Here is a 9,818-nt window from a genome sequence, read left to right on the forward strand (position 1 = left end):
GGAAGGTGCGGGGAAGGTGCAGGCAAGGGGCAGTGCGGCTCGGGGAAGGTGCAGGTAGGGCCGGTGCGGAGGCAGTGCGGGCAGGGAAAGGTGCGGGCCGGGGGGCGGTGCGGGTCCGGGAAGGTGCGGGCCGGGGGGCGGTGCGGGCAGGGGAAGGTGCAGGCCGGGGAGCGGTGCGGGCAGGGGAAGGTGTGGGTCCGGGAAGGTGCGGACCGGGCGGGGGCGGAGCCGGGGATCGGTGCGGGCCGGGCGGGGGCGGGGAGCGGTGCGGGCAGGGGAAGGTGCGGGCCGGGCGGGGGCGGAGCCGGGGAGCGGTGCGGGCCGGGCGGGGGCGGGGAGCGGTGCGGGCAGGGAAGGGTGCGGGTCCGGGAAGGTGCGGGCCGGGCGGGGGCAGGGGAGGGTGCGGGTCCGGGAAGGTGCGGGCCGGGCGGGGGCGGGGAGCGGTGCGGGCAGGGAAGGGTGCGGGTCCGGGAAGGTGCGGGCAGGGGAAGGTGCGGGCAGGGGAAGGTGCGGGCCGGGCGGGGGCGGGGCCGGGGAAGGTGCGGACCGGGCGGGGGCGGGGCCGGGGCCGGGGAAGGCGGCGGCGCGGCCCCTCCTTCCGGGCGGGGCGGTGCCCGCCAGTCCGCGCGCGCTGCTGCCGCGTGGAGCCGCGCTGCCCGCCGCTGCTGCTGCCCCTGCCCCGCCGCTGCCCCTGCCCGCTGCCGCTGCCCCTGCCCGCTGCCGCTGCCCGCTGCCGCTGCCCGCTGCCCCTGCCCGCTGCCGCTGCCCGCTGCCCCTGCCCGCTGCCCCTGCCCGCTGCCGCCCGCTCCGCGCCCAGCCCGGCTCGCCCCGAGCCGTGCCGCTGCGGGCCGGCGGCGCGGGGATGGGCGCGGGGCTGTGAGTGCGGTGTGAGCCGTGGCCATGGGGAACATCTCCTCCAACATCTCCGCCTTCCAGTCCCTGCACATCGTCATGCTGGGCCTGGACTCGGCGGGGAAGACCACGGTGCTCTACCGGCTGAAGTTCAACGAGTTTGTCAACACCGTGCCCACCATCGGCTTCAACACGGAGAAGATCCGGCTGAGCAACGGGACGGCCAAGGGCATCAGCTGCCACTTTTGGGACGTGGGTGGTCAGGAGAAGCTGCGCCCGCTCTGGAAGTCCTACAGCCGCTGCACCGATGGCATCATCTACGTGGTGGACTCAGTGGACGTGGACCGGCTGGAGGAGGCCAAAACAGAGCTGCACAAGGTGACCAAGTTCGCCGAGAACCAGGGCACCCCGCTGCTGGTCATCGCCAACAAGCAGGACCTGCCCAAGTCCCTGCCGGTGGCCGAGATCGAGAAGCAGCTGGCCCTCCACGAGCTGACCCCTTCCACCACCTACCACATCCAGCCCGCCTGCGCCATCATCGGCGAGGGGCTCACGGAGGGCATGGACAAGCTCTACGAGATGATCTTGAAGCGGAGGAAGTCCCTCAAGCAGAAGAAGAAGCGGTAGAAGCCCCGCAGAGGCGGGGAGGGATGGGGGAGCAGACAAAGGAACCGAGGGGGAGAGAGAACCAAAGCGATTCTTTTCGGTTTAATTGTTAATAGGTTTTTTTTGTTTCCTCTTTTTTTTTTTTTTTTCTCCTTCTTTCCAAATGAAAAGACAATAGTGGCGATAACAAAGCCGCTCCTGCCAGCCAAGCCCGGAGCCCGGCTGCGGGCAGAGCCGGGCCCCCCTCGCCCCCTCACCGCGCCGGGCTGGGGGCAGCGCCGGGGCCGAGACACCCCCCCCCCCTCCGTCCTTCGGGACCACCGAGCTTTTGTGTGCCGGGGGCGAACAGGGCAGGACCCTGTTGAAGTGCATTTGAGAGAAGCCCAGCGTGCTTCTGGATCTTTAACGTGTGCATTTGGGGGGGGGTGGGGGGGGGTAGCAGGGATGCGGTGGGGAGGGGTGATGCCGAGGGGTGGTGAAGGCAGCGCCCGGGCTTGGCAAGGTCAGCAGCGAGGGGCTTCCAGCTGCGCCCCGATGCCTGCCTGCTTCCCTCCCCCGCGTTTGTTGGTGGGAATAGGTGTTGAAAGTGGTGGGAAGGGGGGGCTTGGACCAGCACGAAAAGTCTGGGGAGGTATGTGGGTGATGGGTAAGGAGACACCCCACCACCCCCAGCTGGCATTTTAAGACACGGATGGGTGCAGAGAAAGGGCAGGCAGCCTTCAGCTCAGGGCGGGTGTAGGGCTGCGGCTCCCGGGGTGCTTCACAGCTGCTGACTGGTGCTGGGCTTTAAGCTGTTTGCTTAAAAAAAAAAAAAAAGAAGAGGGAAAAAAAAAAAAAAAAAGAGAAAAAAGGCAAAGGTTTTGGGTGAATGCTGCTGGAAGCATCGGGGGGTTGTCCAGGAGTCCCCAAGGCTCAGCTGTGTCATCTTCTGAAGCAAAGCCCCGCTCAGGTCTGTATTGCGCCCGGGCAGAGGCACGCTCAGGGGGGCTGCTCTGCTCCAGCTGGGGTGATCCAAACTCGGGGTTAGTTAATCAAAACAAAGAAAAAGCGGTCCTGGTCACTGCACTGCTCCGTGGTCGGTGCAGAGGTCAGGGCAGCGCTTGCTGAACGCAGGTCTGAGGGGGTCGTGACAGGGCAGGATGGAGGCAGGGGTCATGGCAGGGCAGGATGGACACAGGGGTCATGGCAGGGCAGGATGGACATCATGGCAGGGCGGGATGCACGCACGGCTGCCGGCAACTGCCCCGCTGGGATGGCCAGAGCTGGCGAAATCTCTGCTGGTAAGGGACTCGGCGGTGCCGGGAAGATGGCAGAGGTGTCGAAGAGACATGGCAGGGGGAGGGTGGGGAAGATAGGGGGAGTATTAGTTTTTATAAAGATATAAACCTGATTCAAAGCAGAGAGCCCTTGCTGCCCGCAGTAGCCATGTGGCTGCCTCTGCCTGCTGAGCGCCCGGGGACAGGGTCAGGCCTCGCCGCATCCTTCTGCGAGTGAACGTTTTGGTACCTGTGTGGGACTGGGACCAAAAAGCCATTTGCTGTTGGTGTTTTGGCCGGGGACGCAGCTCTCTGGAGGAGAAAACCAGGGTCTTGGCTTTCCACAGTGCCCACACAGCAGAAGCAGGCAGCCCTCGGGGGCCAAATATCCCGAGTTTTGAGCCATGCAGTCTGGCAGGATTTTCTGGTGATTTTACACCAGCCTTCCTGTTCAAACCTCCCTTCCGAGAGCAGCCAAGGAGAAACCACCAAGCAGACAAAAGAAAAAATGCCCTTCGGGCTTCAGGGAGTTGATTCTCCCCTTGCAGCGATGATGAGTGCAGCACCTTCCAAATAGCGGTTCTTTTTGTTAGGAAACCGATGTTGCAGCCAAGTAGTGAATGTCTCTTCTTGCGGGATTTGGGTTCCCAACGCAAGTCCTGACTTGAGCGCTGAGTGAGTGGGCTGGTCCCATCAGTTCAGGTGGCTCTGTTCCCACTTCCTTGGGTTTTCTTTGCTTTGTCTTCACCTCCAACACTTTGGTACTTGGTGTCAAGAGAGGAAAAAAAAAATTATTTATTTTTGATGCTACAGAAGCCACATGCATTAACCCTTTTTGGGGAGCAACCTGTTTTAGCGGCGAAATACAAAGCTACTCTTTTTTCCCTACCAGCTCAAAAGTGATCAGGTTTTAAAAACAACACGTGCAGGCTATTAGTTGTGGGTTTTGCCTCCTTGCTGTCAAGACATAGGTCTTGGTTTAGCAAATGCTGGCATGGAAAGCCTGGTGGCACGCTTTTAGGGAGCTTGGTTTTTCCTGGGAGTTTGTTACGTTCAGCTCAGCTGAGCATCCTCTTGGAGGAATGGCTGGTGTTCGACAGAGCACGTTAAGTGTGTGCTGAACTGGCAGCACACGCTTGAAGGTTCAGCTGAACCAGGTGGGATGCCGTGGCAGTGCTGTTCCCACCAACTCTGCTTTCTGCAATAATTAAAAAGACTTTTCCAATTAGTAGCTAATGGCTTCCGTGGTATTTCTGTAATGTTTCACAACCGTATGCTGATTTTTCCTGTATGAAGATGTGCATCGCCTACCGTGGGCTAGAAGAAGAGGTGCCTCAGCAAAACAGCAGTTGAGGGAAACTACCTGGGTTGTTGCTTTGAAAACAAGCTGGGCTTTTTGCAAGGTTGTGTGTCTTTTCTAAATAAGTTTGAATGACTTTTTTTTTTTTGTTTTTTTTTTTTTTTAAGCAGCTGTCATGAGGTACCAGTCTCATTTTCCCGGGTACCTTTGCAGTGTTCCCATCAGTGTTGGATATCCTGCTGCCTGTGTCCTGCCCTTGCCATTGTCCATCAGTCTCTGTTTCTCCTGTCTTTTCTTTTTTTAAAAGATGCAGACATAATGCTGTGAACTGAAATAAATTATTTATACAATGAAAGGGCCTGATAAAAAAAAACAGTGTTCTTCTGCTTATTTCTCAATATCAATGCTGCGTTTTACAGTTGGTTCTTGTTGCATGCAATGAAGGAGGTTGCTCCTGCCTCCTGAGAGAGAGGAAACGTGGGCACAGGGACGGAGAATTGACCTGCTCAGCATCACTCTGCACCCAGCAGCACGCTGGCACGCCTCTGTCGCATGGCAGCCCTCTGCAGCGTGTCGCTCCAGGACGTGGGGGACATGGATAATTTTGCAGTTAATGAAATCTGAGCTCTTTTGCAGGTCACTTAATTTCTCTGCACCTCTGCTGCTGTCCAGGAAAGGGGAAAAATACTGTTTGTTGTGGGTATTTTCTTCCCTCGCCTCTATTTGAAATCTGTGTGGAGGAGGCGATCGCCCTGTGCACGGCATTAGCAGGGGGAGCAAGAGAAAGTTTTGGTTTTGCTCGGTGTGGCTTTTTTGAAATGTGTGGCCCTCAGGCAAGCCGATGCAGTGGCAGAGAGCCAGGTCTGCAGGGGTTAAAGCACCAGGCGGGCAGTTCGGAACAGGATGCTGCAGAGCTGGAGGCTGCTTCTGCTCCTGGGTGGCTGCTGACACAGGAAACACAGGGTGACACTTCAGAGAGGAGAGCTGGGTGGTAAATGACTTTTTCTTTCTTTTTGAAAATGATGACATGGCAACCAGAGAGGAAATGATGAGCCCAGTTCATGGGAGCGCGATTTGGCAGGGCTTGTGAGCACTTCCACCTCCAGGTTTGCACCTTGCTTCCCAGGTGCCCCCCTGGTTTCCAGGATACCCAGCGCCCAGGTGAGAGGACATGCTCTGCTTTGCAGGACCAGGGCCGTGGGGCTCTAAAGGGCAGCAGGACCTCAAAATGAACCTAAAGGCTTATCCAATGATGCAGTTACTGTGCTCGTATCGAGGCTGTTGGTGCGTGCCGAGATCACTGGGAGCTGAGCTGGATGGTGATCAGTGGCATTCAAGGACTGAGTTGCTGAGTGCTCAGCTGCCTCGTGACTGCGTGGAGAGCCTCTGAAAAGGTGCAGTTCCCCTTGAGCTCCTTCCTTGCACAGAGCATGCCATCCTCTGCCACAACGGGTGGCGTGTTGGGCAGCATCGTCTGGTCCAGCGCTCTTGAAGGGTGCTCATGAGCATTGCTTCCTTTGTGCCTCTGGCTGCGTTTGCCAGGCATGCTGGACATCACATGTTTCTCCTGGCCTGCGTTTCACAGATCTGAAAGCCCAGGAGCACATGCCGCAGTGCCTGCACTCTCCTTAGCATGACGGGATTCGTCCTCACTGGTCCCACCTGACAGGAGCCAACTTACCGGGGGTTTTCCTGCTGGCATGGAGTTGTGCACACTGGTGTGTCCCTGTATAGGCTTATCTGTGTCCCAGGGAGGCTGGACTCGGGGTCTCTCGGGCACACAGGGTGACTTGCTGTGTCCCCACATGGAGCTGGGGGGCTTTCCTCCTCCTGATTAATGGGGGGATCCATCCCTGTCCCTGTGAAGGAGGAAGAGAAACAGCCAGAAGGGTTTGGGCTGTAGGTTTTGAGAGACTGTGACTCTGTGTGTGACTGTGCAACTGATCTCCCCCCCCGCCCCCAGCCCTGTGAGCAGGGGGGTCGCAGCTGCGTTGCCTCAGTTGATTTTACTGCCAAAGCCACTGGCTTGCGGGAAGGGGTGGAGGCGTTGTGGCCTCTCGCAAGCAAAGCTCCTTGCGACTCGAGCTGCAAGGACGGACATCCTCCTTCAAGCCACACAGCCTCTCCTCCTGGCCGGAGAGTGCTTTTGTCAGCAGGGGTTTTGTGTGTTTCGGCCAGTTGTCATGAAACATTGCACAAGGAGCTCGCTGACCTTGCGGTGCCCTGGAGCAGCATGCTGGCTGTGATTTATGCTGCTGGACTATCTCCCCAGCAGGCAGTTCAGCAAAAACAGTGAGTGACGCTGGAGCCGTGTCTGGGGATCCTTGTGGCATGTGGAGCCCGGGCCATGAGGCAGTGCCCGAGGGACGGTCCCTGCATGGGACCAGCCGGGAGAAAAAGCAGTCGGGCTGTCGGCTGTGTCAGATCTCTGTAAGCGTGGGCTAGGAGCAGGTGAGAAGAACCTGCAACCTTTCAAGTGGCAGAAAAAGCAAGAAGGAGAATGGACCAGAGCTGAGGTCCAACCGGGAGCAGCAGGAGATGGGATTGGGAAAGAAATAAGCAGAGATGAGCTACCAGTGTGTCCTGCACTGCTGCTCCTGCAGGTCCCTGACGTAGCCTTTCTGAAGGCCACCGAGGGAGGGCTGCTGAGCGAGCCGCGCTTGCTCTCACGGACAAGGGTGCTTCAGACGCCCCTCCAGTGGCTTGGCATGTCTCACGTGTTCTTACACATAGCTTCATGACGTGTCCTTCACCCCAAGAGCTCTGCGGCCCCTCTTCTGCAGGTTCTCCCTCTGCCTTGCCTCTTGGTGCCTCAGCTACACAGGTCCTTCTCCCTCTCCTTTCCCTGGTTTGCCTTGTTAAGCTAAATCCCTCTGCTTTATTTCAAATGGGATTTGCCTCCTAAGCAAGTATCTTTAAAAGGATCATCTTGGTTAATAGAATTTGCAAGGCACTGAATCCTTGAAGCATGGTGTAATGCAAAGAGCACTATTTCTTTGCATAGCACGGGTACTCCTGGTCAAAGTTTTGGTGAGGATAACCATAACTATAAACCATTAGAAGAAGAAACAAAAAAAAATCTTGCTGATTCAGACTTGGACCCTGTTTGCTTTGTTTTCATTCAGTCAGTTCCATTCCAGAGCTTCTTCAACGTGAATTACCCCCAATCACATGTACTTTTTGTCTGAGCAGTAAAAGGCCGCTGCTGTGAGTCAGGTCTGCAGGGCACCAGGTACTTTAGACACATAACATGCAAAAAAAAGCCAGTAGCTTGCCTAGTAGAGTGAAATTGAGACATTTCAGTGCAAGCATGTTCGTATTGAGGGTAGTTCACTGATGACTAGGGAATATGGAGAGCCCAACCTGGGAATATTTGCTCTAATAAACCATTCTGTTTATTTCAGCTTAGCTTGTGTTTGCTTCCCTCAGATATTTGAGTGAGATTTAAGGGAGGAAAGCTTTCAAAAAAAGAGCACCTTTCCAGCAACTACATTAAAATACTGGTGGAAGGTGAGTGATGAAGCCTATAAATCCCCCAGGTGTTTGCACTGAGCTGTAGCCAGCCAACAGGTGACTAGAAATAATCCCATGTGCCTAACGACCCTCTTATCCTCCCTCCCTGACAGCCTTGACTAATGGCATCTTATGGCTCACAAAAATGCTGCAGCCTGAGGTGAGTTTGTGAGAAGAGCTGCTAAGCCCATGGCTGTGGGGTGCTGGGGAAGAGGGATGACAGCCTGCTTGGCAGACGCGGGAATGGGAGGCAGAGATCCATCTCACCCAGCTCTTCATCAACCCATGGATTATAGTAGTATTATTATTGTTATTTATTATTATTTTTTTATTACTTTGGCCTCATGATACCCCAATTTTGCAGCTGGAGCGGACTACTGTCAGCTTACAAAGCTTGTTGTGATCCCTTGGTGCTGGAGCATTCCCAAAAGTTGGTGTCTGCGGAGATGAGCAAACACAAAGCTCCTGATCCCACCTGACATTGCTTTCAAGTCTGTATTTGGCTTCTGGAAAGAGACACAGAACACAAAGATGGGTCTCAATGCAGTTTTTCAGTCTCTGCCACTGGCTCCTTGCCTAACCCTGGTCACACCACTTTATATGCCCCCAGGCTTCTTTTCCATGAGTGTAAAAGAAGGTTGCCAGCATTTTTCTTACTCCACAGGCTAAAAAAAAAAATAAATTTATTGGTGGTGTTGTGATACTTGGTCCTCATACTAAAGAGGCTAAACCTGCAGGATTGTTCCTCACATGGTGGGGAAAGGGGCTGAACTGGTGCTTGGGGTGGGGGGAGGTTGCTGCAGGTCTGGGCAGTCCTGCTTGCACTGTGGACAGAAGAGCAACTTCAGGGCTGAGTGCCCCGGTTCAGCATCCAGCAGCTCCATGCCACGCTGACTTTGTTTTATGAGCTCTGGCTCTCTGAAAACCTCCAGCCGTATGCTCCAAGTTATGCCCTGCAAGAGGGAAGTTGATAACCCCTTTTAAAGCCCCGACCCCATACCTGTGGGCTCCTCTGCAGTTGCAGGGACGGTACTGAAGTCCTGCAGGCAGAGGCGATGGCGCAGAGGGCTCCTGTCACCAGCGCAGCACCGTGCCAGCAGTGGACAGGCCGTGTCTCCAGGGCTGGAGGCAGCTCAGGACTCCGCAGATCCACTCCACGCAGAGGTGAAAGACCAGGGTGGCAATGGGAAATGGCAACACAGGGCAATTGTTGTGCTGGTTAATGTTTAAATAGCTCTCGGAAAACCCCCTCCCTTGCCACTCTGCTCTCTAACAAGGGGGCCCTTTCAACTCTTTGGCAACTTCCCCATCCTTTGGCATCTGCTGCCTGTTTAAAATGTCCAACAGGCCGGAGGGGGAAAGGCAATGCTGCAGCTTTCCAATGTTTTCTTGCCCACCACATCCTCCCAGGATGGACCAGGCTCCTCCCCCAGCCAGCTTTAGAAACCACCTGGTTACTTAGAAGGAGGGATCTCTTAGAGCTGATTGGTGCCAAGATGATGATGGGTTGTGGGGGAAAAAAAACCCCCAAAAAATAGCAACCCACCACCCATACACAGTTCTTGGACCCATGTGCTCGGTTGTTCCCCATCCAACCTAGAGTGATAGCCACATCTCCAGGAGAAATGGCCTTTAGGATTCCCCCTTGCAACTGCACAGGTCTGGCCAAGTGGTAGCACCCTGGTGGTCCCAGAGCGGTGGGGAGACCCTGCTGACATCGCCCCACAAACCTCAGCCCAGCCCTGGGACCTGCTGCATTTCTTGTAGGACTTCCAGGAGCCCCGGTGGCATCTCAGACCAGACTGGGAATGGGGCAAGGATGGTTTAAAATCCCCTGCCAGTTTTGCCTGCAGCTCCTGGCACCACAGCCAGCCGCCTTCCCACTCAGCCCAGCCTCTCCTAAAGTGCTGCCCATCTTCATCTTTTCATCACCAGGGTGTGATGCAGAGAGTCTCAAGGTGATTTTGTCCCCTCATCAGCTGCAAAACCTCATGCAGGACAAATAACCCATCTGGGGCCCCCCTCCTCCTTCCCCTGCCAACCCCCTGTAAAATTCGATTAGAGCAAAGCAGGGTGGGGGGGTTAAAACTATTTATTAAACCTCAGCATCAGCATTTCTTTTCAGCCTGGCTGCTCCGTGTCCCTGGTAACTGCTGGGGTGTAATGGGTGAAAAGCGAAGCGTGATTGCAGGCGGGGATGTCCTGGTGTGACAATGTGTTGGAAGGGGAGCAGTGGAGCATGAGGATGCCATAAACCCATTCAGGAGGTCACCCAAGGGGCTGGTTCAGAA

General features: G+C 56.0%; 1 protein-coding gene and 1 long non-coding RNA gene across 2 annotated transcripts; one reads left to right on the plus strand and one right to left on the minus strand.

The window, feature by feature from the left end:
• Nucleotides 1-701: 701 nt before the first annotated feature.
• ARL4C (ADP ribosylation factor like GTPase 4C) lies at nt 702-3,945 on the plus strand. The gene has a single exon (XM_056350031.1). It carries the CDS (start codon nt 901-903, stop codon nt 1,477-1,479), a length of 579 nt encoding a protein of 192 aa, XP_056206006.1. The 5' UTR covers nt 702-900; the 3' UTR covers nt 1,480-3,945.
• A 193-nt stretch (nt 3,946-4,138) lies between these two features.
• LOC130154188 (uncharacterized) lies at nt 4,139-9,055 on the minus strand. Its single transcript, XR_008823628.1, has 2 exons — nt 8,528-9,055; nt 4,139-8,033 (listed from the first exon to the last, which is right to left on the minus strand). It is a non-coding gene; the product is annotated as an uncharacterized LOC130154188 (long non-coding RNA).
• Between the last annotated feature and the right edge of the window lie 763 nt (nt 9,056-9,818).

Source organism: Falco biarmicus, chromosome 8 (assembly GCF_023638135.1).
Source record: "Falco biarmicus isolate bFalBia1 chromosome 8, bFalBia1.pri, whole genome shotgun sequence".
In the NCBI taxonomy this organism is placed as follows: Eukaryota; Metazoa; Chordata; class Aves; order Falconiformes; family Falconidae; genus Falco; species Falco biarmicus.